A 27155-nucleotide genomic window follows, 5' to 3' on the forward strand; every position below is an offset into this window, starting at 1 on the left:
TGAGCAAAGGAAGACAAAACAGGCAGTATAAATTGCTATTTCTCCAATGAGCTACATAAACATATAAAGAATTCAGAGGGGTATATGATTTAAAATATAATGGCTTTCATATTTCTGATCAAATCTACTATTTGGATGGCACTAAGAGTTGGAAGAGCACTGTTGCTTCACAGCAAGAAGGTCCTATGTTTGAATCTTTCTGCCTGTGTGGGTTCTAACCAGGTGCTCCGGTTTTCTCCCACCATCCAAAGTGTATGTTAGGTGATCCTAATTGGCTGTAGGTTTGAATGCAAGTTTTAATGGTTGTCTGTTGGCTTTGTGATGCACTCGTGAACTCTCCACAGAGTCTCTGGCCTCCATTATAAACTGGGATATGCTCAAGCATCCCACGACCCTGTTTTCAAAAAGTGGAGAAAAAAATGGATAGTTGGATACTCTGATGACAATATATAGTGGTAAAAATGAGTGGTTTCATATTTTTGATTAAATAGTTGCTCTCACTGGGTTGAGGGTTTTTTTTGTTTTGTTTTTTTGTAATTGCAGGCCTTATTGCATTTTGTTCTTTTTCATTTCTTTTTGGCTACACTTAGCAAGTTTATAATTGTGGATTGTATAATTGTAGAAAATTGTTTATTTTTTAAACAAATAAAAAAGCCGAAAAAAACCGACTTCTATTTACTTGTGCTTGTTTATGTGACTGCTTCTTTTATGCGTCTGAATATGTATTAGCCAAGCTTCTCTTCATTTTTGTAGCCTCTGTCTTTGACAAATGAATTTCCCCTTGGAATCAATAAAATGTAACAACATTAATACTATACAAAAATATATAATTAATGTATTTATTTATTTAAATAATAAGCGACATGTTTAGGCAAAATGTGATGGTTTTGTAGCTTTTTTGACAGTGGCATTTATGAATGAAGTGTGTTTTGTCGCCTTTGAGGACGTGGCGGTTCTTGGCCAATCCAATCAACGATGCTCTCTTGAAGTGGACCAATGAACAAGCGACATCGCATTCGGCTTCTCGTAACCTGATTGGTTGATTTTTGTTCTAGCACAGGAAGTGCATGGGTGTGTTTCCGAGGGGCGGACGTAAGGCTACAGCGACGAACTTTGCAGAAGAAACCGGTGAGTACTCAAAATAAATTGGGTAAAATCTCTAAAAGAAATAGAGTGTATTTCTCCAATAGTGACTTAAAGTGGTCCGTTATGATGGTGCTGACTTATCCGCATTGAGCGCTTTAAATTGCAAGACTAATAGGGGGGAAAACTAGCGGTATCCTGGGTTAGCCAGTCTGCTATTAATGCCTCACCTTGGTATGGATGGTAACGGTCTTAGAAATAACGGTCACAAACTGTTGCTTCTAACTTTAATACAAAAAAGGCAAGATTTAAGTTGTCGAGATAAAAAAAAAAGATTATATCACTTGCCACGCTAAAGCCAGTATAATGGTGAGCTTTTTTTGATCACAGGATGATAAAATGACCAAAAATTTGAATATATGGGATAGCAACCCGGCAATTCTGTAAAACCGTTATTAGGTGTGTTTTTGCCAGGTAAACTTACAAAGGTCTTTTAGATATGTGAACAGGTAGCTTAATCTCATAAGTTTGCTTTAAAGCTCAAATCTGTGGATGTTTGGAGCAAAAGATCATGCAGCATGTTTTGAAGAGAAATCTGTACTCAATTGCCAGTTTATTAAGTATACCAAGCTTTACGCCGTACAGTAAAAGACAATAAACATGCTCCATTAACATGTTTTGGTTTAATACTTTGTGTGGAGTGACTGTGTAATATGCTGGGAACTGTCGAGTAGATTATGGTAATAACAATGTGTGGAACACCAGCTTCCAGAAAGCAGCAGTAGAACAAATAAAGTATTGCATAAGCTGTGAAAGATTAGCAGTACTCGTGGTATTTGGCTGCCCTTTGAGTCATATACTGGCAACCAGCAATGAATGAATGAAATCAAAAGACAGGATTAGTACTGACTGCATGCTTTCATGCCATGATAAAGAAATGGGTTTAGGAGGATGACAATGGCTTTTTGGTGACTTTTTTTCTCCCCTCCAAACTCCTGCTCTAGACGGTGCTTGTACGTGCACAGGATGGAGCTGCGGCCACTCATCATGTGTTTTGCTCTCTGCGTGGTTTACGCCACCAGCAAACCCACAGACAAGAAGGACCGTGTGCACCACGATGAACCTCTCAGCAGCCGAGAGCACGATGATACTGAGAACTTTGACTATGACCATGAAGCCTTTCTGGGACAGGAAGAGGCTAAGACTTTTGACCAGCTCACACCAGAAGAGAGCAAGGAGAGGCTCGGGTAACAACACTGTCTTCTGCTTTTTTTTTTTTAAAGTCATTGGGGGATGTTTGTAATTACCTGAATACTTTGAGGAATTATGCAGATACAAATGAATCCCAAAATTGGTTGAAAAAGTAATTCTTGTGGTACATTTTGTTTTGATCATGCTTATCTGAGATGACAAAACTTTAGGGGGGGAAAAAATGAACCTTTTCTAATTTTTCTGCTCTTTCTTTCCAGCATGTTGGTTGAGCGTATAGATGAGGATAAAGATGGTTACGTGACTGTTGAGGAAATGAAGAAGTGGATCAAGCACGCACAGAAGAGGTGGATCTATGATGATGTGGATCGACAGTGGAAGAGTCATGACCTCAACGGGGATAACGTGGTGTCATGGGAGGAATACAAGAATGCCACTTATGGATACATTCTGGGTACAGAGGCAGACAGTTTTCGTTTCATACGTTAGCTTTATTTTTATAGACAAATGTACTTTGCCACTCTTGGACTCACACTGAAAAATGCTGTGTCTTCTGACTCGCAGATGATCCCGACCCTGAAGATGGCTTCAGCTACAGGCAGATGATGGCTCGTGATGAGAGGAGATTCAAAATGGCTGACCAGGACAATGACATGAAAGCTAACAAGGAGGAGTTTACAGCCTTCCTTCACCCTGAGGAGTATGACCACATGAAAGACATCGTAGTGCTGGTGAGAGACACACTCACAAAGGTGCTACATACTGAGACCAACTGGATATCTTCCTTATCCTTTCTCACTATGTACTTTTTTTTCTTCTTCTTCTTTTTTTTTAAGGAAACTATGGAAGACATTGACAAGAATGGAGATGGCTTAATTGACCTGGATGAGTACATAGGTGAGTTCTGACAGCCTACCAGCATCATTATTAGTTTGTACCACACGATCTTTGGTGATTGGAGGAAGCAAACCAACACACATATTAAGTTTTATTATATTTTATAGGCCACGTTGCATTTCTAGCACTTGCTTCATCAGTCAATGTGTTCCTGTCTGTTTGTGGTCTAGGTGACATGTACAACCAGGAGGGAGACACCTCAGAACCTGAGTGGGTGAAGACTGAGAGGGAGCAGTTTACTGAATTCAGAGACAAAAATAAGGACGGGAAGATGGACAAGGAGGAGACCAGAGACTGGATCCTGCCCAGTGACTATGACCACGCTGAGGCTGAGGCCAAGCATCTGGTCTATGAGTCTGATGCAGACAAAGTGAGTACTGTAAAATGTCAAAATTACTTATTTCTTTCATTTTGTTCCTTGTGACTTTACTTTTATCTGCACCGTGAGTTTAGGTATAGAAAGTGAAAGTGGACTCATGCCCACACTGGTTATAACATTTTTAAGTTTTTGAATATGTAGCAAAATTGACTTGACCTAGTAAATTGTTAAATGTGATCCCAAACACTAGTCGAGACCAGACCAGTCAGCAAGATCCTGATCAGCTCATACCAGTGTTCAGAAAATACTGGTGTATCTGTAATCAAAACTCAATTGGAGGCCTTTAAAATAGCTTGAAAGGCAGACCATTGTGTTAGTTCAAACATATAGGACAAACTGAATGCCTATAGCAGATGGTTTCTTGTGTTTCTTTTGTCAGGATGGCCGTCTCACCAAAGCCGAAATTGTGGATAAGTATGACCTGTTCGTGGGCAGCCAGGCGACCGACTTCGGGGAGGCGCTGACTCGACACGATGAGTTCTAAAATCCGCCTGCCTCCAAAGACTGTGTGCTCTTCTTGTGTGCCACCTTTTAGCCGTGGAGTGTTTTTTAAACAAGATGAGCTTGCCTAATCGAACGCCACAGACAATAATTTATTTGATTTCTTGAATGTGTCCCATTGCATACACACACACTAACATTCTAAGCAACTTGCACACCATCGGCCAGTGTGAGCTCATGTTAAGCAATGCCTCAGATTGGGATATATAATGCCGGCCTTTGCTCTGCTTCCATACACTACCTTTTTTTTTGCCCATGTCAGGTAAAGGACAAATCAGATATTATTTTCTTTGAGAAGACAGTTTCTTTGCATAGCCTTGATTTATTGCAAAATGCTTCATGGAACAGAGTTTTAGTTTGTAGCCTACAGAGCAGCTTGTCACAGCATGTCATTCTGTAGTGCATTAGACTGAAGCAAAAAGCAGAATTTGTACCATTGCTCTGTAATTGGGCTCAAACTAAACTTTACTTGTACTTTGTTTTTCATTTCTTCATATTATTGTGATGCTGGAGTAACAGCTGTTTGTAACAAGGAGGTATATGTTGAATTCCAGTGGCAATGGAGACCATTTGGTCGAGTGCAATACAGTATCATCAGTTGGACCAGGCTTTGTTTGCTAAGCTGGGCCTAAACCTTCCACGTTAACAAAATCTGCACATCCCAACCGACGTGCTTCGTGTTAGCTGAAGGAATACAGATGAATTTAGGGACTGATGGATGCTTCGTCCTCAATGCTGCCTCCTTTCTTCTATCTCATCACCTCATTAGTGTGAGTGCGTGTGCGTGCATGTGAATCCGTGTGTACATATTTACTTGTATTCTTGATGACTTGTTTTTTTTGCTTTTTATTGTTACAGTTTTGTTTGATTCAGCTGAACTAATTTGTGTGCCAACCAAAATCTTTGTCCTGTTTTGTAAGCAATTTAGTTTAGAAAAAAATGACGTTTCAACATTTCTTTCCCAGATATGTTTGTCATGTTTGTACTATCACTACTAGCATTTATAACCACTGTTAATAATTTTTATGGTATTATATATGACTTTTTTTTACAAGCTCACTGCAGCAACAGCCTTTCACTAGTGACTTTACTATAAATGAGTTGTTCAGCAAAGTGAGCACTCTAACAATCAGGTCCAGTTTTTGTGATTGAGAACAAAGTCTCAATAAAAAATTAAAAAAGGAGTGTTTTGGTTTCTTTATTCTTTTGTGTTGGTTAAGCTGTCAGAAGCTTTCTGCTGTATAACAGCTATTCTCTGGAAAGCTAAACATACCAATTGCTCAGTTACTGTCTTCTACAAACTTCACATTCCTAATAAATAATCTTATAAAACATTTCATCATATTAAGTGGAAGCTGAAAAATATCAGTGCTCGTATTAACAGTGAAGGAAAAACACAGTTCAGAATGTTGACCTGCTTGTTGTCTTCCTTCCACCTTCTTTTTCAGACATTCATTTTCCCTTTCACTATAATACCAATGTTGGTGTTTTTATATACAAAAGTGTCAGAACTGAGCTGAATGCACACAGTATTTAATGAATGCGGCGAAGTCACAAACTATTCAGAATAGGGCGTGATGAATATTAACAATTTATTCAGAAGCTCTTTTCTTTTGAGGTCTTTGTGATCTTTAGATTCACATTCACTTACCTGATGCTATTCATTAGGAGCCTTAACCTTTAAGTTTTTACAGAAAAATGTTTTTTTTTTTTATTCTGCTTTGATGTACAAAAATGTGAGAAGAACAGGATTCATCTGCAGAATATTCAAGACTGAGTGCTGCCTGCTACACTGACAAACTTATTAAAGGAAGAATCAGTAGTATGCACAACCTTTCACCTTTTGTATCTTTAGATTTCTAGTGTCTATAACCATCTGTCAGTGGCCTTTAACAACGAAAACTGAAACCGTATCTTTAGACACGCTATGCTGAAAGTTAAACTATGGCCAATTCTGACCTGCCTTTATTTCTGAAGTAGCCCAATAGCATGAGGCTGCCACCAGCGTTTTTCACTGTAGAGATTGCATCAACCAGTTTATGAGTGTTTGCCTGATGCTGTGCTTGCAGTTCTTTCTAATGAGTTCAGTTTTGTCCTGTCAAATCAGAAAAAGCAAGTAAGTCCTTAAAATACTGTTTGGAAAATTCAAAGCTTGCTTCCTGTGCTCGAGTAGCTTCTGTAATTAAATTAAAAGAGCATTCAGTATAGCTAACTGTAGGAACAGTCCCTGTGGTTGTAGAATTTTTTTTTCTTTCTTTTTCCCCCCCCACATCACAGTTTATGAAGCCATTTTCCTACCAGGAAATAGTTTCTCCGGTTCTGTAGCTTGATAAAGATCTACAGAAGTTCCTTGGCTTTTTTCCCACTGACATGCAGTGTATGTTGACATAGATCTGAAAAGGTCCATCAGAATGGAGCCTTTAAGAGTAGATGAACAGATTGGGTACTGATGGCGCTGAGTGTTTGAAATACTGAGAGATTAAAACTTCAGATGTGTCCATGCCTGTTGTAACATGTGCTCCCCTGTTCTCTTTGATTTCAAACTGATGTTCCGTGATGAATGTACACATATTTTATACTAATTTTATGCTGTAAGTAAGTACATTCATAAGTGTAAATCTCTTCTCATCAAAATTCATAACGCTGTGGAACCTTAGATGCACAGGTAAGTGGCTTTTCAAATGTGGCTGTGCTTTGCACTGTGACTTTAAATGTAGATTTTGTACTTGTGTCATGTGATGGCAGCTGCTGGGGTTTTAACAGCTGCAAAAAGACGTCACTGACTGGAATGTGACCAGAAAATCAGACATTTGCTGTGATTATCCCTTTGAACATTCTGATTACTGATAAACGATCATTATCAAGTATGTGTTGTGCTCTTTGTTACAACATGTACATAAACTGGAGCTGCATTTATCCCTGTGGATTTAAATGTTAGCCTTACATAGTCCTCTGATATTACAGCAAGTGTTTTGCTTGTGACTAGTACACCCACAGCAACACCACCGACCCCCCATATTCAGTCTGGATGGAATTTTAGCAGCACTTTTCACTGAGATTTGTGTATATTTATCTTTTTGAAGTATATTTCACATATTTCATCATATTCAGGATAAACTCGTATATTTGGTTAGTGTGAAATGTTTGGACAACAAAATCTCAATTTATGCTTACATTTGTTTTAAAACAGTGTGTTATTTATTTGTATTGCATTTTCATGGTATCCTTATTATCTTATTTAGACTATGACTACTGTATGTGTTATGAATGGATCAGCATGGTGTATTTCATGCTACATGTTACACGTTACATGTTGTTTTACATATAGACTAATAAGCTACAACTTTCAAACCATGTGTCAAAATATCATGGAGGTTCCTCTTGTGTTACTGAAACATTATTCAGAAAAATTGACTCCAGGTCTTCAGTACGTCACGGATGTTCAGTAAGATTAGTATGTGAAGAGTCCAAGTCATTAACTTAGCCTCTTTGTCATGTTTGTGGGAGCCTCTGTGAGCATCATTCTGCTTAAGGAGGCCATGCTGCCGGGGAGTGCCATCTCACTGGATAGGTTTCCTTAATCTGCAGCTATGCAACTATTTGGGTGAGTGGCACCATCAAAGCAACAGGACTCAAGATTTCCAAGGAGAACATTGCACTTTGGTTTTAATGTTGTAGCTTATTAGTGCAAACACATGCAGGCCTTTTTTTGATGTGGCCCTTCAAGTGCACTGTGTATACACCCAGTCTTCATTTATGCCTTCAGAACAGCAGAGCCAGCCTTTAGTGCTTCTTTGTTTCTCCATGATTTCTCCATCTTCGTCTTACCTGCGCCATCTTCTGTCACCCGCCTGCGATATCATAGTGACATCACTTACTAAATGTGATAAAAATGGGATTACAACGAGCCATCACTCTCAGCAGCTCTTCTTCGTCTGACTCCAACTCACCCTCACTGTTCTTGTCTGCATCTTCATCTCCCAGAAAACCATCATCATCCTCCCCCACCCTGCGGTCATCTTGGGTGTTTACCGAGTTTGTCGATGCCCTTCTTTCCTCAGGATGACTGCTACTGTCTGCTGTCCCGTCGAGACGCTCTGATTCTATTTCATCCAGTGACGTAGAGGGTTGGTACACCTCTGTGCTCAGAGCTACCGCCGTTCGCTCTGGTGTTTCTGGTGGCGTCTCAGTGGGAGAGGTATCTATATGTACCAATGTGGCCTTTAAAGGGACATCCTCTGGGGTGGGTGGGGGTGTGCTTGTCTGCCTGGGGATGGATGTGGACAATAAAGGCGAATATGAGGGCGTCTTCACGCGAGATTTACGAAAGGGTTTGTCAATTTCTGCTGAAGCGATTCGGGTACGACTGAATGGAATACTGGATTGAGAGGAGGGGCTAGTTGTTGGGTCAACAAGATCATCATTGGAGCCTGTTTGCATATCCGGGCATGTTACAGGTGGAGTTGTATCAGCGTCATCGGTTTCAGGGCTTGGGCTGATGTTAGATTGTTCCTCAATAGACTCCGGGTTTGATTCTGGTGGGATACCAGGGGTTTCGTTGGGTGGAGCAGCACCCAGAGTTTTATCTGTTGGGCTCACATTTGCAGGGGCTGTAAAAGTGGGCGAAATGCAAGATATGTTGGTTGGTGTAGAAACATTATTGTCAAAGGTTACAGTTTCAGTGGGGATGGAGCTGGTGTCAGGTACAGCTGTATCTGTGGGTGGGGTCGGTTCTTGACAGGGGGTACATCCTTGTTGGATGTAGATTCCTGGGTTTTCAGTAAAGCTGAAGGAAGGATTGTAAGTTCCATATTCTTCACTGCTGTAGGGTACTTCCTCCGTTTGTGGCATAGTATTATGATGACTCATCTGAGGAGTGATTACATTCATCAGATCAACACACAGAGGAATAAAGCTACTTTTTGCACAGAGATACAAAGACGGTGCAAGCAAATCATCCTGAGCAAGATTATTTGAATATGCAGATTGCCCTCGAGTCTCACAGACTTATAAAGTACTCTGAATATTCAAATACTGTATAAACTTTAACATTAGAAATAGTAGATTCGACAAGCAGGGTCCATGTGACATTTCTTGACCACACCTTTTGTGCGTGTTATTCTGTAATAGGAAGTTTGAGTTAAATCTGCAGATGAAGGCCATGAGATGGGTTTGGAAATTTTGGAACTAGTGAGGAAGTTGTATCTTGTATTTACATGAATTTTATTATTCATTCAGTTTTGTAAAACCTGATCATTTACTTTTAGCAGAATTAGAAGAGTTCAGATGTAAAACTGTAATTAAATCCCTTAGTTGGTTTTGGATAGAAGATAAATATGCTATAAAGGTAACATTAAAAGGACAAGCAGTTTTTACTACAGGAAAAAAATATGGTGAGGATACAGATAACTCTAAAACAAAACAAACAAACAAACAAACAAGAGACCACTCACCAGCTGGAACCATCGTAAGCTCTGTGGGAGTAAATGGCAGAATATTTTGGATCACATTCAGACAAATAAAAAATGTTAATTTTAATTTTAGTAAATATTTTAGTCATAAATTATCTTACGACATTGGGATGTTTGCCTTGTGCTACACAGCCTCTCTCCAATGGGCCTCTCTTTCCCTTCTGTTTCTTCTTCAGCCACATCAGTATAGACAGGACACATCCAAGTGCAGTCATAAACACCATGCTCAGAAACAACGCTTTACCCACTGTGCAGCCGATCACGTGATCACCTCGCAGTGGACCATAGGGGACTGGGGCAAACAAAGTAAAACATGAAGAGGCTGTTTTAGTCTGCAGGATTATTAGCAATCAGCAGTGTATACAAGTGTGCAGATGGGTCACCTTACTTGGTTGCCCTTCAGGTAACACCTCCACAACTACGGTAGCAAACGTGGCATCACCTGATTCCTGATCTACAGCCATAACCTGCAAAGTATTTTAATGGCATCATTATCTTATTTACATGCATCGTTTATGAGACTTTCGTGGAAGACAGAGGGCAAGTGGAGCACAGAAAACATGATTCACATAGACCTAATATAAACTCGCCTATGTTATTAGTAACTACAGGGAGACACTGGTTGTAATATTTTAGCCAATTGATTTTACATTGTTACATATTGGTTACATTTCCCCCCACCAGTTCTTACTGTGTTTCTACAATTTTAGTATAGAAAGACAATGTTATTGAATATATATGAACTATTTTATACTACTTTATTTAAATTCTCTGTAATGTATGATTCAATTCAAACGGTTGTTTAAAAAGTGCTAAATGTAAGTAACACAACATAAGGTTTGTAGCCTGTACAGTTTCGAGGCTCACCTCCAGAACATATTCCTGTTCTGGTTTGAGTTCGCTGGTCTTGGCTATCAGGAGACCCTCCTGTGTGACTTGATAGATGTCTGTGTGATTGGATGTGGGATTGAACGTGAAGTAGATCATTGGATTGAAACCCTGTGAGTTTGTGGAGAAAAAAGGTGACGCATTACAGACTGCACTGACCATCGGCAGCATGGTTGTATCTGTGCATGTCACAGTGCATACTTGGTTAAAATCTTGGTCGTGTACATGTAGCACTAGTGCTTTGCTACCGTAAGTATCGACCAGAGAGGCTGGACTTTTTCCTGCTACTACAAAGCCACGATATTCAGGCTTGTCAAACTCTGGAGAAAACTGGTTCGCTGCCAGAACTCGGACCAACACTGTAGCAACAGAATACTTCCTGGGGTCATTATCCTGATATGCCTGGGTGAATGACATAGAGACAAAAAGCCACAGTAATGAGATTGGTACTGAAGAAGACGTCATACATTTTAAACCTGCCACTTACAGTGTGTTTGAGCCTTACCATGACCTGAAGCCACAGCAGTGGAGTTATGAGCCTGTCTCTCACCCCTCGAGTGAGCCTCGTCTCACCTGTCAGCCTGTCCATCGTGAAATGTTCATCATCATCTCCTGCAACCCAGAAAAACCCAGTTATAGATACAAACACAGAACATTTTTAAATACTGATTTGTGTTGCTGGTTATCTTACCTGACAGGATGGTGTAACTCAGTGAAGAGTTGAGTCCTCTGTCTCCATCCACTGCATGAATGGGACCAGGAGAAAAGTCCAACAAAATGTCCTGCAATATTATACATATTTGTTCAAATCAGCTCTAATAAAGTAGTAACCAAGCCACTGGATCTGAGTCTTGTTTGAACTGTGACAGGGAATTACAAAAATGCCAGATAACATAAAATTTTTTGATAGAATCTAAATAAAAAAATAAAGGAAATTCATCATTTTTTAAATTTAATATCCTTTATTTTGTTTTTTAAGAAAATAAAGCTCAGAGCATTATCTTGGGTGTTTTGATCTGCTAAAACTAACATTTTGGACTTCGTCAGCTTTAAGTTTACCAAACTCTGAGCGACTGATAGCCACGCACTGTGTTGCTCTGATGACATGTGTGTGCCATCTGTGAGGGAGGGTTTAGCACCTGACCTCTTCCCCCTCAGTGACGTTGACCGTGTACACAGGGCTGGTGCAGATTTGATTAGTCTCCTGGAAAAGCCAGGTGCAGGGCAGGAACTGTGGGTATTGGTCATCTCCATCTTGGACAGTGATGGTGGTACTGGTGCTGATATTGTAGTGCTCAGCAGTGTTCATTTCCTGAAATAAAGACAAGTCAAATATATTACACTGGTCATGAAGCATGAAATACAGTGAAGCTTTTCTTACAGTCTTACAATCAGGAGAACCAGTGAATCAAATCTTGATTGTATTTTTATTTTATTTTTTGGGATAAAAAACAATCTAGCAACATATGTATATATTTGCACAATTACTCACGTGATTAGAATCAAAGAAATATAAATTAAATAAATGTACATACTGAGGCATAGATGGTGACAGTAAGCACAGTTTTGGTCTCATAGTCTAGAGGCTTGGCCAGCACCACCTCTCCACTGTTTGGTAGATCAATTTTGAAATATTCAGCATCAGGCTGTGGAATACACACAAATACATAAACAATGATAAATTGTTTGTTTATGTTTCCAATTTTTATTTAAAAGGTAGAAAAATACAACTTACGGATGCCTGGTCAATTGAGTAAATGATGTTGTCATTATCGGCATCTGTGGCCTGGACAGTAAATACCACAGTATTCACTGCAGTCAGCTTGAAAACACAGACAGACAGAGAAGCACTTGAGGCAGCAGGAGTGGAATTTTTATTGTAATATACACATGCAGAGATTTGCGTGCGGGTATTTTTGAAAGCCCTATACCTCACTGATAATAAGAGTCTGGACTGTGTTTTCTGGAAACACAGGTGAATTATCATTCTCATTAAGAATCTTCACCAGGACGCTGTAAACACTCTAAAATAACAGCAAAAAGACACACATATATTCAGCTTTGAATCTGGAATGATACAAAGAGGAATTATGAGTAAAATGATGGAAGACAGTGTACCAGAAGGATGCCGTCCTCATGACATGTCAATTCAGCTATTAGGATGGGTCCCAGTGCCTAAAAGATGTAAAACAAGAGGCGACAGGCAGAGCTTTTCATTCAGTGATATGATAACATTGTTAAACATAGCTGTCAAAACCACACATTTCAAATGGAGTCCCTTTCCAAATCAGAAACTTTGTAACCAGAGTCCATCAAAGACACTTATAGAGAAGCTAAGCAGGGTTGGGCCTGGTTAGTACTTCTGTTGATGTTCAGGGTTATTTTTCAAATCTTAATTTAGGCCATTTCTCTTTATTCAGTAAACAGGACATAAGAGTCATGTGAGCACTCAATACCTGTCTAATAACATGAAACATTAATTTGTATAAAGGGATTTTAAATCAATTTAAAAGAATAGACTTGTTGTAATCATAGTTTTTAAGCTGATTTGTGTTGAGTTTTTGAGTTGATTATTAAATATGTAAAGAGTCTTTCCATTCTATAATGATTTATATAATATATAACTTAGATTTGGCCTGCATTTGGATAACTTAATGCTATAAAGTATGAAATTATAACATTTCTTTCACTGCAGCAATTGCATATTTAAAATAAACACATAGATATGTGGAGATTTATGCATTGACTACTTTGTTAGGTGCTGCCTGTAAATACAAACTAATCAGCCAATCACATCAGAATGGGGAAGAAAGGTGATTTAATTGATTTTGAACACAGCATGGTTGTCTGTGCCAGATGGGCTGGTCTGGCGTCAACAATAAAAAAGAAGAAAATAAAATCCCTTATTAATGCCAGAGGTCACAGGAGAATGGGCAGACCATGCTGGATTTTGAAGCAGATGGTTACAGCAGCAGACTACACCTATATCTGTCAGCTGAGACTACAGTTTGCACAGTTTTAACAAATTGGACAACAGAAAATTGGAAAAACGTTGCCTGATCTGATGATTATCAATTTCTGCTGTGACATTCAGAATTTGATATAAAACAACATGAAACCATGGATCCAGTAATTTATGCTAGTGATGGTGATGTGATGGTGTGGGGGGTATTTTCTTGGCACAATATGGTCTCCTCGGTTTCAACAGATCATTGTTTAAATATCACAGTCTACCTGAGTATTGTTGCTGACCAACTCCATCCCTTTATGACCACAGCAGACCCATTTTTTGTTGGCTGATTCCAGCGGGATAATGCACCATGTCACAAAGCTAAAATCATGTAGTTTTTTGAATATGAAAGTGCATTCACTGCACTCAAATGGCCTCCACAGCTAACAGATCTCTATCCAACAGAGAACATTTGGGATTTAGTGTGACAGGAGATTCATATCATAGATAGATTCATATCATATCATAGATGTACAACAATCAACAAATCTGCAGCAACTGTGTGATGCTATCATGTCATTTGTTCACAGATCAACCCATTTCTTTCTGTTTATTAAGTTCAGGATTGTTGGGGTTATATGTATTATAAATATTATAGCTTCTTCCTTCTGAAGTTGTTTATCTCATTTTTTTTGTTTTAAATGAGTGATCAGCACATTGAAAGACTTTCTTGGTGTGAGAGAGAGATAATCTAGCTGACCCATTAACAGTTGCCATGATGTAAGAGGATGACAGTAAGAGAGGTTGGGTTTGGGCCAAGAAGGAGATAGTGAGGTTCAACATGTGTTTGTTCCAAATACAGTTTCCTTAGTGTGGCTCAAGGCCACTACAAAAAGTATATTACACATCTAAATATTTCTGCCTTGTAGACAGCTCAGTTATCAGTGCCATTACCTCTCTGTCAAGCACCCGGTCAGCTGACGTGTTGAGCCGGATGTTGCTTCCATCCAAGAAAAACCAATGTGCATCCTTTCCAATTAGGCTCCACTGCACTCCCTCCATTGTGGTGTCAGCCATTAACTCAGCAACAATCTCTCCCCAAACTGTGTTTTCTTTGATTGCTGCAGATACATTCTGGCCGTCCAAACATCCACCCCAGCCTGACATTCCTGTGCCAAACACAAACACACACTTGAACACATAGACGGGGGGTTAAAGCTTCATTAAGTGTGACCTATAACTTAAGCTTTTGGCTTGACTGTGAGGTGGTTGCACCTGTGACTGTGCGAAGATACAAGAGAACCAGCAGCAAGCAGACTGGAGCCCTGGCAGTTGGTCCAGTGAGGGCCATTCCTGGGTTAGGACTCAGGAGCCAGTTCTGCCTGAGTCAAGGCAGAGAAAGAGCAAAAAACAAGTAACTAAACATAGTCATTGTTATTAGTGTGTCACATTCAGTTATTCTCTTTAGGTTAAGAGTGTGACATGATACCCAAACACAAATACACTCAACTCTGCCTTATAAATCCAGTTTAATAAATTTAAATTGGGTTTCAGTTGGGGTTTCTTCAATCAGAAAGAGCAGACTAGTAATAGTAATAGTAATAGTTAGCTACATGTTTCTCTAACATGCTTTCCTTACTTTTATTCCCAGTTCATCTGCAGACATGTAATCTTAACTCTACTCTGTCAGTGCTGGTAATACTCACATGCCTCCTGTATCAGGGATTTCTAAAGATTTTTTTTACTATTCATCAGTGTTCTCATTACATTGTCTTATATCAGAAATACTAACAACTCCCAAATTTTTTTTTAATCAGACTTAAGGAATCGCTGGATTTTAAAAAAAATTTTTTTTTAGAAGCATCTCTACCTTGACCTTGTTTACTATACCACCAAATAGTTTAACTGTGGGTCTGCGATGCTCTTGAGTAACTGTTTGGATCTGTGAGCACATCCCACTGAAATAACAACTTTACCATTTATATGAAGTAAAATAAACACACAGAAGCCTGCCTTTACACACTCATCTGAACAGTTTGTTTTATAGATCAAGATTGATCTGCCATCCACACTGTTTGATAAACTTCGGCTGACTGACCTGTTGTTGTCAAATCCGCTGAAGCTAGTTGGTCAGTCTGCATATCCTCCTGACTTCTGATGGACGTGGCATGTCTGAGTCTCAAAACCCCAAAAATCCACCAAACATGGTTAAGAAAGACAGAGTGACGCTTTCAAAAATAAAAACAAGTGACAGCAACAGGTAAAACACACACATACACACACATTGACACCACCCTCCCCACATACATTAAAAAGCAGACAGCAGCTTATGTGTGTCCGGGGATAAATGCCAGCTCAGAGGCTAAAGGCTGAGGGCGTGGCTTACCTGGCCAAAGAGGAAAACGCCAAAGAGATTAGAGATGACAGGAACCTGACAATGAGGTCAGAGACTGGGGTACCAAGTGAATTCAAGAGATTTGTATGATACTCTGAGACTCTTCACCTTTATAGACATTGTGTCTGGCAAACTCAGCTGTCAGTATTACAGCGCATAACAAGAACATCATTTTGTTTAGTACATTAGGTCTAGGATGGTCATACATAGATTTAAATTTCAGGCTGTGAGATAGTTAAGAAATTTTTAAATGATTCTAAACATTTTCTTTGGCAATACAGCTCGTCCCTGCTGGATTTGTTCAATTAGCAATTAATGTGTGACAACTAATAGACCCTGACAAGGGATTAGCTGTTCATCTTCTGGAGATTAACCCACGTGTCTTTACACACTTATCTCAGCACACCCATGCAAAAACAAACAAACAGAAAAACAGAACCTCCCAAAACAATAAAATTAAGGAGTGTGTACACATACCTTTTGGGATCTGGACTGGGACAAAAAATCAGCCCGGGCATTTTGACTAGTGACTGGCCCACCATGGTATTTTAGGAAAAGCCATAAAGCCTTTATAATAAACTTAAACCTACACCATCCTCCCTATTCTGGTATTCTAAACAGTACTTAGAAAAAACATATAACAACATAATAATAATTACATATACCTATCTAATGGGGGTGCAACGATACACAAAATTCACGGTTCGGTTCGGTTCGATACTTTGGTGTCACGGTTCGATATTTTTTCGATACAAAAAAAATGTTCATGCCTTTTTAATTTGTCATTTATTAAAATTATAAATATATATTTTAACTCAAAAGTACAGTTTTTAAATTTAATGTTGCTGAAACAAAAATAATTAAAAAAATAAATATATCTGATTGAGGAATCACTCATCTTTGGAAAAGAGAGTTTATTACAGAGAAATGGCTCTTTCCAAAATAAAAGCTATACTATACGCTTCTTCTGGGCTATATTCTCAGCAGCATATTGTAGCGGGTCAGGGCTGTTCGGGGTTCTGTTTGTACAGTTATGTTTTGTTTATGTTGCCATAGTGACGGGTGACGCCCTCTCGCTGCGACGGTGTGTCCTTCCGGGGTCAGAGGGCGCCCTGTGTGTTGTTGTTGTTGTTGCTGTGCGGTTGCTGCGCTGAGCAGTTAGCTAGCGACAGTGTTCTTCTGCAGATGTCAATAAACGGCTGTGCTCCCTGGCTAGCTCACGGGAAGCAAGACCAAACAACACCTCCGTCTCCTCGTTGTCTGAGCTCGCCACATTGGTGTCAGAAGTGGGATGATGGTGGCACCCCATGTTCTGACCCGAGTGACTTTTCCCCCGCCTGTCGTGACCGGCGGTGCGCCAAAAGAAGGCACCTGGATATTTGCAAAGTGAAAGCAAAAAACAAGCGCAAATTCAAACGCGATTTCAATATGTCACATATTGACAGTGGCTCACCGATGCCAATGACATAATTACCCAGCTACATTTCCGAAAGAATGCAAAAGCATTGACATATATTTTTCCTTCCTACAATAGCCCGACGGGCAGGGCAGAGATAGATTTTGGTAGCCCGACTGGAAAAATCGCTAGCCCGATTTTGCAAGCCCTGTGTTACAGGCATGGCCCTTTAAGGATGAAGCCTGATGGGAAATGTATTCGGGATGTGTGTAGCGGGACTGCCTGGTGTGTGTGTGTGTGTGTGTGTGTGTGTGTGTGTGTGTGTGTGTGTGTGTGTGTGTGTGTGTGTGTGTGTGTGTGTGAAGAGAGAGAGCGGAGAAGGGGAAAAAGTAACGGTTAGCTACAGAAGAGACGGAAAGAAAATAAATAAAAGGAATATAATAACTCCCTCGACAGCCAGAGTTGTGTCGGCGATGCTCGCTGTGAGTAAACTGTTTCAGCCCACTGTACGCTGTGTTCGTGCCTTAGAGAAGAAATAAAGTTCGGTGAAGCAGTTTCCTACGCCTCCTTCGATCTTTTTGCTAGCGGAGTTGACCTGTATAGTAAGCTGTTGCCGGCTACGAGTCAGTTACGGAACCTTCAAGTAACTGCCAGAGGTTTCCTTACTACGGTTCGGGGCCGCGGATCTGGCGCGGTAACACCTGTATCTGATTGAGGAGTCACTCATCTTTGGAAAAGAGAGTTTATTACAGAGAAATGGCTCTTTCCAAAATAAAAGCTATACTATACGCTTCTTCTGGGCTATATTCTCAGCAGCATATTGTAGCGGGTCAGGGCTGTTCGGGGTTCTGTTTGTACAGTTATGTTTTGTTTATGTTGCCATAGTGACGGGTGACGCCCTCTCGCTGCGACGGTGTGTCCTTCCGGGGTCAGAGGGCGCCCTGTGTGTTGTTGTTGTGGCTGTGCGGTTGCCGCGCTGAGCAGTTAGCTAGCGACAGTGTTCTTCTGCAGATGTCAATAAACGGCTGTGCTCCCTGGCTAGCTCACGGGAAGCAAGACCAAACAACACCTCCGTCTCCTCGTTGTCTGAGCTCGCCACATTGGTGTCAGAAGTGGGATGATGGTGGCACCCCATGTTCTGACCCGAGTGACTTTTCCCCCGCCTGTCGTGACCGGCGGTGCGCCAAAAGAAGGCACCTGGACATTTGCAGGACTTTGTGTGGGGCAATGGGGTCGTCGGGGACGACTGACCCCTTAGGCGGGGGCTATGTAGCGGGTCAGGGCTGTTCGGGGTTCTGTTTGTACAGTTATGTTTTGTTTATGTTGCCATAGTGACGGGTGACGCCTTCTCGCTGCGACGGTGTGTCCTTCCGGGGTCAGAGGGCGCTCTGTGTGTTGTTGTTGCTGTGCGGTTGCCGCGCTGAGGAGTTAGCTAGCGGCAGTGTTCTTCTGCAGATGTCAATAAACGGCTGTGCTCCCTGGCTAGCTCACGGTAACCAAGACCAAACGACACCTCCCTCTCCTCCTTGTCTGAGCTCGCCACAATATTAAACATATCAGGTCCCCATAAGGAGAATCATGTGCTAACGGCTGTCTAAATGACTCGGGTAAAGTTTGTAACATGCATGCTTGTTGTTTTTGTCTGCTTCCACTTGTCTTTGCACTAGGATGATGTCGGCGTAAATGTGCAGTCATATTCGTTGTGTTCCCACTAGTGCTCCGTTATCGAGCTACCCCTGCGTGGGGCTAGACGGCTAACACGTTAACGAGCTAACTGCTCGCTAACACACTAGTTCCCACCCATGTAATTGAGCCTGTTTAATTAAACCTGTTTCTCCATCACCTGTTCAGCTCTGATGATCCAGTAAGGACATCTCCTGGTTTCATCTTCATGTTTCCCTCTCACCACATATCCAAACGGATATCATGACCAGCAGCTTTACAGCTGTGGCTCCAGCAAACATCAGCTGATACTAGAAATTAATATTAAATAAGTTCTAATAACAGCTGATCAAGCTTAAACGTGCTGCTGTTCTTTAGCGTGACCTCCGCCGGTTTCCTCTTCCTGGCGCAGAGAGAAAAGCCGATCAGCTGATCATTAATCAGTTTCATGATTGAATTAGCAACTTTCTAGCTGAAGTAGTACGGGACAAATCGCATTCCTTTTCACCTCAACTTTAAAGTTCGAACCCCTCGGCTGTAATTGGTCCAGTCCAGAGTCGATCATGACCGACTGGCCAATCCACCACTATTCACTTATACCGCTAAAAAAAAAGAAAAGAAATAAAACCCCATCGGCCCATAAAAACGAAAAATCACGAGCGGCCCATATGACGGATGGCCAGTCCAGCCCTGAGTGACAGCCTCAAAGGGGGGAAAACGGCTCAAGACTGTTTAATCTGTATCTTATGTGCACTATATATCACTATATCACAATAATTTTTCATATCATATGATTGTTCCTAGAAGCTTTCAATCGTATTAGTGTGTTTTAATAAGTTAGAATATTCATTTAATATCAACAAAAGACTTAAATTGGATCAAAAAAGGTTATATTGTGTTTATCTCATCAGCCATGACTGAATATGGCCACTGGATGTCAGCAGAGATGTGGTTAAAATAGGAGGCAAGTCAAAGAGTTGACTTTCAAAGCTAAAGTACCCAAACATTTGCTTCTTTTCAGAATGAGTGTATTTTTCTTGTAATAGACTTAAATACTTGCTGTGATTAAGGGAAGGATAAACCATTTATAATTGTGCAATTGTGTTTCTCTCAATAGTAAAATTGTAAGTAAGTTTATTTTATTGTGTTTTTGACTCAAAACAGCTTTATAGAGGTAAATAAATAAAAAGACAACTTCTGAAGATTAAACCTCATATCTTTAGACACTTGTCTCAGCACACCCATGCAAAAAAACAAAAAATACCCAGGACCCCCCAAACAATAAAATTAAGGAGTGTGTACACACACCTTTTGGGATGATTTGATGTGAAATGTGTTTGGTGACAGACTCAGAGAAAAAAAAGGCTTAAGGCTGTTTAATCTGTATCCTATGTGCACTATATATCATTATGTAATAATAAGTGAAAGGCAAAGTGGACAAGTAGCAGTTCAGAGTTTCAGAGCAGGTACACCTGACTAAAAAATTGCCAACTGAAACTCAAAAGCATAAAGACACGATTTTAAGAGCTGTGGTGTGGATTTGTCCTTGATCCAACACAGCTGATTTAAATGGCTAAATTACCTGCTCAACATGTCTTGAAGTTCTTCAGAGGCCTGGTAATGAACTTATCATTTGATTTAGGTCTGTTGACCCAGGGTGATATCTAAAACTGGAGGCCTGGAGTTCTCTACACCAGATTTAGGGCTTTTAATACTGTACCTGTACAATAGGTACAGGTAAATAGAATAATGGAATATATAATCACAGAAGAAAAAACTTTTCCCCTCTTTTTGTGTTAATGGGGGGGGTTGAAGCTGGTTTGCAGACTCCACTGGGTGTATGACGTGGGTGTGTGGATGGAGTGCCCACCTGCTGCCCAGTGTGTGCTGTTAAGTGAATTCACATGACATTTGTTTCAGATGCTGTTTCTCTGCTGTTTCTCCCAGTAGTGAAAGCTATATGTTTAATCTAAAATATATGTGTTCATACTCTTTTTTTCTATTGCAATTATCAATTATTTTTGAGTAGACTAAAGGCAGTGTATGGCCCAGGGGGACAGTTTGCATCCAGCAAATGACCCCAGTCAGATCGGCACATGCGAGGTGTAAGAGACAAATTCTGGATATTAGTATTAGTGTTTGTAATATTAAAATAAGTTTATCTAATGTTACGCAGATATGCCTCTGACAAAATATTGGATATGCTCTTTTGTTCTCTAGTTAATGGCATCATCATATACATGTAGTGCCTCAGTACTGTGGAGCAAATATTACACCAAGTAATAGATGAACAATTAAATGACAGAAAAGTTCCTGTGTTTTCCACTCTCTGTAAACGAAATTTCAGTTGATTACAATGTGTCCACAGTAAAATAAATAAAAAGTAAAAATCAATCAATCAATAAAATAGGACATCTAAAGTATTTTTTGCTTTATAATGGCACGATAGTCGGGACAAAGAGCTACCAAACCTTTTTCTATAATTTTACACATTTTATTTTGCCCAGAGAGTCATTTTGACATTTATTTCATTAAATAGAACAGCCTTTCTTTAACATGTAGTAGAACACACACATCCAGCTGAAATTGCACTTTTTTTTCTTATATTGAGATATTACAGGGACTATAGGTGGAGCTAAACTTATTTACACTGACAGAAAGGGTTTTTTTCTGGCCTGGACAACTTAAGATTAAAGTGCACTGTATGTGCACAGCCTTATATGCCCCCTAGAGCTCTTACATCGGGTGATCTTTTGCTCTTGGCCACACCAAGGTCGAGGCTGATTCTTAGAGGTGATAGTGCATTTGCGGTCGTGGTGCCTAAATTGTGGAATGATTTGCCTCTCCACATTAGACAGGCTCCTACCTTCAACCTTTTTAAATCCTATCTTAAAACACATTTCTACTCACTGGCTTTTAATACTGCACGAGAGTCATGTACTTATTTATTTGTCATTAGCTATCTGTCATTGATGTTAATTGATATTGCTATTTTATTGTGTGTTATTTTATTGTGTAATTTGTATGTTTGTACAGCACTTTGGTCAACACCACTGTTGTAATTAAAAGTGCTATATAAATAAATAAAATAAATGTGGCTCCAAGTGTAAAATGAGTTTGACCTCCCTGATTATAGTGTTAAACTGTACGGCTGTGACAGGAAATGGCCACTGGATGTCAGCAGAGAATGAGAATGATTGAATATCCTTATTTTCTTTAATTAAGGTATTAATAAATCAGTGATTTAATAATAGAATCATTTTTTGCTGTATATTCACGTAATAGTAAAGTTGTAAGTTTTATTTCTATTGTGGGAAAAGGAAGAAAAAGAGAAGTCACAAATGCTTTATAGAGGCAAATAAAAATTAAAAAAAAAAACCAAAACAACCCACTACAAGAGAAAGTGGACAAGTAGCAGGCCAGAGACTTCATGTGAAGATCAAGTCTTAGAGACTGAATGAAATTTATCCCCGCATTTTACACTTAAGCGTATAAAGTGGATAAAACAGATCCCAATTGCTGTTTATTTTGGGCACTAATGCGCAGGAGAAATAATTAAATTGTTTGTCTTGTCAAGATTTCACTGCAAAAACGTATTTGCCATCCAACAACTGACTGCATTAAGGCATTCATTTAAAATGGATAAGTTAATGAGTTTGTGAGGTTTAAAAAAGAAGTAAAGTTGAATGTGATGGACATACAAGTCACGAGAAATTATTTTAAAAGTACTGATAAATAGAGCACCTAATCTAGAACTTTGTAGAACGCCACATGACAGATCACCAACACCTAGACCACCGAAACCATAAGCATTCTCTGGAGTTGCCCCACCCCTGACTTTGTAAACATTCATCAGTTCACTGATTAAGGGAACCGCCTTTAGTCAGCCCTCACAATCAACAAGTTACAAGCTATTCAGAGGGACTGGGCATTATTGTCCTTAAAACAATCGAAGTGCCTTGAAGGTATTTTTGGTATTGGATCTGAGGTGCTTGGATTTTGATCACAGCTTTTCCCCCCCTCTTGCTTCACGACAATGGAGCACAAACAAGGAGCATTTGTGCTGCTGAAGATACATTTGCTCTGTGTACTCTTTATCTACGGACAGTCTAGTGTAAATTGCAAAAAAGGTAAGCTAAGACAAAAGGCGTTTGGGTCACAGAAGTCACTAATTGTTTGGTTTTACTGTTACTATTGTTACTGTTATTATTGTGACGCAAAAGAGAGAGGTCATTAATTAATGTTTCATACAGAATTATATCCTCAACTTAAAATCAACAATGTTTAATGTTTAAGGCTGAATTTTATTTTAAGGCTTATCCTATTCCATTGTTTGTCTTATTTTTTGCTGCTCTAACATTGCACTGTCCAATTTCTGCAATAACACAACAAATTTCCCAAGTGTGGGACTAATAAAGATTTATCTTATCCTATCTTATCTTATCCTATCTGGCTGTTGTCTTTTCACACATCGCTGTCTCCTGTTTGAAGGAAGGTTGGCTCTCGTATCTTAAATTTCTCCACATGTGAGAAATTCTTTGATACTTTTAATTTATATCTATCCCCTTATAACTAATCTTTTTAATAATACCTGTCGTTCCATTTTAGATAGCTTTTAACAATGCAATAAGAGATGCGATGGCTGCCTATTTTTTCACACCTGCAAAGATCAGAGGTAATCCAAAGGTGTTGTTTGACTCCATTAGTGGTATTATTACTCCTCTTGCACCTGCAGCCCCCTTTCTTCATAGGGGAAGTAAAGATTTTCTCTCTTTCTTGCTAGAAAAAAATCAGTAATGTAAGAAAAAAAAAATTCCCATCAGTATCTTCATTGTCAGTTCCTACTCCAGCTCAGCCTGTTATTTTAGAAACTTTTTCACACGTTTATCTTACCTCAATGAAAGCGTCCTCCTGTTGACTTGACATTTTACCTGCATCTTTATTCTCCTCGCCTAATCAACAGTTCACTGGTGTCTGGTAAAGTTATTATTTTAAAAATGTGATATCCACCCCCTTTAAAAAAATAAAAAACCAAGTTAGACCCTTCTCTTCTTAGCAGTTACAGACCAATCTCAAAATTGCCATTTATTGCTAAGATTTTAGAAAAGGCCTTGCCGTATTAAACCATTTAGTCGACCTTTGTTTTTGTTGTTATGTATTTTATTTTATTTTAGAGGAAAAAAAGAGAAAACAAGCAAAAAAAAGAGCAACATAATAAACACAACACCATCACATTAATCTAGCTAAGTGTAAATAGCAGTAAATACTAAATATTGAAAGTTGTGCAGCACGCAGGACCGACAGCACCCAATGTGCTTTGAGGTAGCAGCCAAGAAAGGTGTAGTTTGTGTCTCTGAAGAGTGAACACCGTTGTGCACACCTGTGTGGATGAGCACGGCTGTATACAAAAGGTTTCTCCATGTAACGATCTGCTAGAGGGTGTGGACAGGGCTATGGCTCCCTGGGGACAGGGCATGAAGCAGGCATGGAGGAGATCCAGGCCCCAGACATTCACAGGCCCCAGATTGCGAGAGCCCAAGAAGGACCACCAGAGGGGCATCCATGCCACCCTCCTGGGAAGAGCTGAGGAGAGCCCTAGATGAAGGAACACCCAGCAGCCATGGAGCAGAAGCCAGAGTGGGCTACAGTGGTGTGCCAGTAGGCTCCGCCGGCAGCCAGCTGTGCCAGAGTGAACTGAGCCACAGGCCCAGAGGCCTGAGGGCCCCCCACACCCCGGAAGAGGCCCAACCAAGCCACGGGCGCCAGACCCTGCCAAGCAGCCACCAAGAGTAAGCCAGTACATACCTGAGCGCCCAGCACCAGACACCAAGAACCACCAACGCACCGACGCCTGAGGGCATCAGCCACTGGTAGGGAGTGTGGTGAGGAGAGATAGGCCTCCATACTTTGGAGGGCCTGAGATGTTCCCAGAGAGGTGGAGTCTAACACCCGACCTGACATATAGACACAGACAAACAGGCACACAGAGACACAAACGTGTATTCCCACCCTCATGCACATATACACAAATACTCAGCAATCACCCAACGTAAAGACAGACACAAATGGACATTGTACACACAATCATACTCCCCAAACATACTCTATACCCCAGGTCCAGGTACCCTCGCCCCCAGAGGGGGAAACTGCACCTAGACCCAGGAGATGTTACCCTGTCTCCCTGGGTGGAGGCAAGCAGACCGCCCCCGGCTCCACAGCAGCAGGGAGGCCCCGCATCCCAGCCCCTCCGCCTGATGCCTAATAGAGAACAGGGGTGTGTGAAGACCCCATACCTCCCTCCTCCCGCTCATCCCACATAGCAGACAGGTCTGGTCCGAATCTGGTGTCGAGCTGGCACTGCTGGCTGACTTCTGGCATGGTAAGTGGGATGTCATCCAGATATGGTCCAGGCCTGGCGTAGATGGCACTGTTTATGTGATGGCATGCCATATCTGGCCCGATTATGGTTTGGTGTATGAGGCCCAGGCTCATAGAAAACAGGTCTTCCACAGATCTGGCATCAAGCTGACACTTCTGACTGACTGGTGTCGTTTCAGGATGTATGTCAACCAGATGTGGGCCAGGCCTGGCAATGATGGCACTATTTATGTTCCTATTTTTCCTATTTTAGTTAGAAGACCCAAATGCCACGTTGCAATACTATACTGCTACGGTAGCCAACATTTCAAATACAGGTTTGACAGGTTTGTGAGTGTACACTTTATCCAAAAACTAGTGAGGGTTTACTCATGTTTACCACTGGGTGGTTCTAGCTCAGGTGGTAGAGCCGGTCACCTACTGATCGGAAGGTTAGTGATTCGATTCCTGAGTCCACCAGTCTGCATGGAAAGAGAGTGAATGTAGTTACGAAGCACTCAGTTTTGAGAAAATAGGTAAATGTGGCATGTTGTATAGAGCACTTTAAGTAATCCGGAAGAATAGAAAAGCGCTATATAAGAATCAGTACATTAACTGCCTGAACAGAGTTTCATCTTGTTACTTTTGCACTGTTATGTTCCGGCACATGTTGTTATTACATGGCTTGATTAAGGTTCACATTAGGCTGACATCTGGGTCCAGAGCTGAAACTGTTCTAGGCCAGCACAGGGCCAGCAGTGTGTCTGCAACTGACCCGTGGCTGCACACAACTTACACATGGCCGACATACTGCAAAGAATGACAGCCCTTTGGTGGCCCAGATCAGGTTGGCCAGAGCTAATCCACACATGGTCCAGCACACAACCACCAGTGTGTCTGCAACTGGCCTTGTGCTGGCCCATGTGTAAGCCACCTCTGGCAAACCAGATCTGGGCCACCAACGGGCCGTCATTCTTTGCAGTATGTGGGCCATGTGTAAGCACATTGTGTGGGCCAGATCTGGGGCATACCCATTTTGCTATGTGGGATGTGTAGTGTTATTGTGTGTTGTTCTAAAGTGCATTTAAAACACAGTAGTCAACCGTAGCTTGCCTCCACCAGTGTGTGAATGTGAGAGTGAATGAATAGTGGCATTGTAAAGCGCTTTGGGTGCCTTGAAAAGCGCTATATAAATCTAATCCATTATTATATATTTTTATGAATGTTTGCACAATGTCACCCCAAAAATTGCCGGTTCCATTTTCTTTAAAAAATTATAGAGAAATATGTGGTTGCTCAAGACTTTTGCACAGTACTGGATGAATAAATTATTACCTCTACACATAGCTGGTACATATACAGTATATGCACTGGGCCATATCTCATTATCTTTTAATTCAGGTGTTTTCAATTCCATATGATTTCACACACAGGTGTATAAATCATGCACCTAGTCATGCAGTCTACATTTACAAAAATTTGGCAATGAATGGGTCGTTGTAAAGAGCAAACCTACTCAGGCCTTAACATCAGCACAAACACTGTGGAGCAGGTTTACTTGAATGAGCAGCTCCTATAGGCATAATGTGTACGTAGCCGACTTCATTTTTACCCAAACTATGTATTTTTTCTTAACCTCATTATTTCTCCTCATTATTGCCTCTGATCATTTATTGTATTTTGAATACTCTTGCACTATTTCTATCAGTGGACTCCTCATGAACAGAAAATCATATCTGATTATTCACTGATAAACCAGATTTTTACTAACTCCCAACTATAAGATCCTGTCATTCCCACCCAGTTTACCAGGATTTATATTTTAGGAACCAAAGATTCTCTGACTGACACCAGCCATCATCCTCAGGACATTCAGAGGGATCAGATGCAGAGAGCTGTGGTACTGGAGCATCGAAGAGCTCCTCGAGATGTAAATGATAGACTACAGAAGCTAGAGATAAGGGTGG

At 40.5% G+C, this 27155-nt stretch overlaps 2 protein-coding genes across 2 annotated transcripts; one reads left to right on the forward strand and one right to left on the reverse strand.

Annotated features, from left to right (window-relative positions):
• Window positions 1-1014: 1014 nt before the first annotated feature.
• On the forward strand, window positions 1015-5255 carry calub (calumenin b). The gene is made up of 7 exons (XM_085282025.1): window positions 1015-1128; window positions 2088-2330; window positions 2553-2746; window positions 2857-3023; window positions 3129-3189; window positions 3360-3559; window positions 3948-5255. Exons 2-7 carry the CDS (start codon window positions 2110-2112, stop codon window positions 4050-4052), a joined length of 948 nt encoding a protein of 315 aa, XP_085138151.1. The 5' UTR covers window positions 1015-1128; window positions 2088-2109; the 3' UTR covers window positions 4053-5255.
• A 79-nt stretch (window positions 5256-5334) lies between these two features.
• Window positions 5335-16258, reverse strand: LOC146569609 (uncharacterized). Its single transcript, XM_085282023.1, has 16 exons — window positions 15477-16258; window positions 14654-14760; window positions 14333-14547; window positions 12547-12603; window positions 12360-12452; window positions 12164-12250; window positions 11964-12074; window positions 11573-11740; window positions 11120-11210; window positions 10934-11040; window positions 10630-10830; window positions 10408-10539; window positions 9929-10007; window positions 9642-9832; window positions 9523-9543; window positions 5335-8938 (listed from the first exon to the last, which is right to left on the reverse strand). The coding sequence occupies exons 2-16, from the start codon at window positions 14727-14729 to the stop codon at window positions 7940-7942; spliced, it is 2628 nt and encodes an 875-aa protein (XP_085138149.1). The 5' UTR covers window positions 14730-14760; window positions 15477-16258; the 3' UTR covers window positions 5335-7939.
• Window positions 16259-27155: the final 10897 nt, after the last annotated feature.

The sequence above is a fragment of the Mchenga conophoros genome, linkage group LG7, assembly GCF_057382185.1.
Source record: "Mchenga conophoros isolate Kocher_MC1m ecotype Shallow Benthic linkage group LG7, M_conophoros_male_GT1.1, whole genome shotgun sequence".
Taxonomy (NCBI): domain Eukaryota; kingdom Metazoa; phylum Chordata; class Actinopteri; order Cichliformes; family Cichlidae; genus Mchenga; species Mchenga conophoros.

Excerpts from the sequence above, each read along its gene's own strand:
- calub (XM_085282025.1), top strand. The coding sequence starts at position 2,110 with ATGGAGCTGCGGCCACTCATCATGTGTTTTGCTCTCTGCGTGGTTTAC. Across the intron at positions 2,331-2,552 it reads GAGAGCAAGGAGAGGCTCGG|CATGTTGGTTGAGCGTATAG; the intron begins GTAACAACACTG and ends CTTTCTTTCCAG. Across the intron at positions 3,024-3,128 it reads TGAAAGACATCGTAGTGCTG|GAAACTATGGAAGACATTGA; the intron begins GTGAGAGACACA and ends TTTTTTTTTAAG.
- LOC146569609 (XM_085282023.1), bottom strand. The coding sequence starts at position 14,729 with ATGGCCCTCACTGGACCAACTGCCAGGGCTCCAGTCTGCTTGCTGCTG. Across the intron at positions 14,548-14,653 it reads GTATCTTCGCACAGTCACAG|GAATGTCAGGCTGGGGTGGA; the intron begins GTGCAACCACCT and ends TGTTTGGCACAG. Across the intron at positions 12,453-12,546 it reads ATGAGGACGGCATCCTTCTG|AGTGTTTACAGCGTCCTGGT; the intron begins GTACACTGTCTT and ends CTGTTATTTTAG.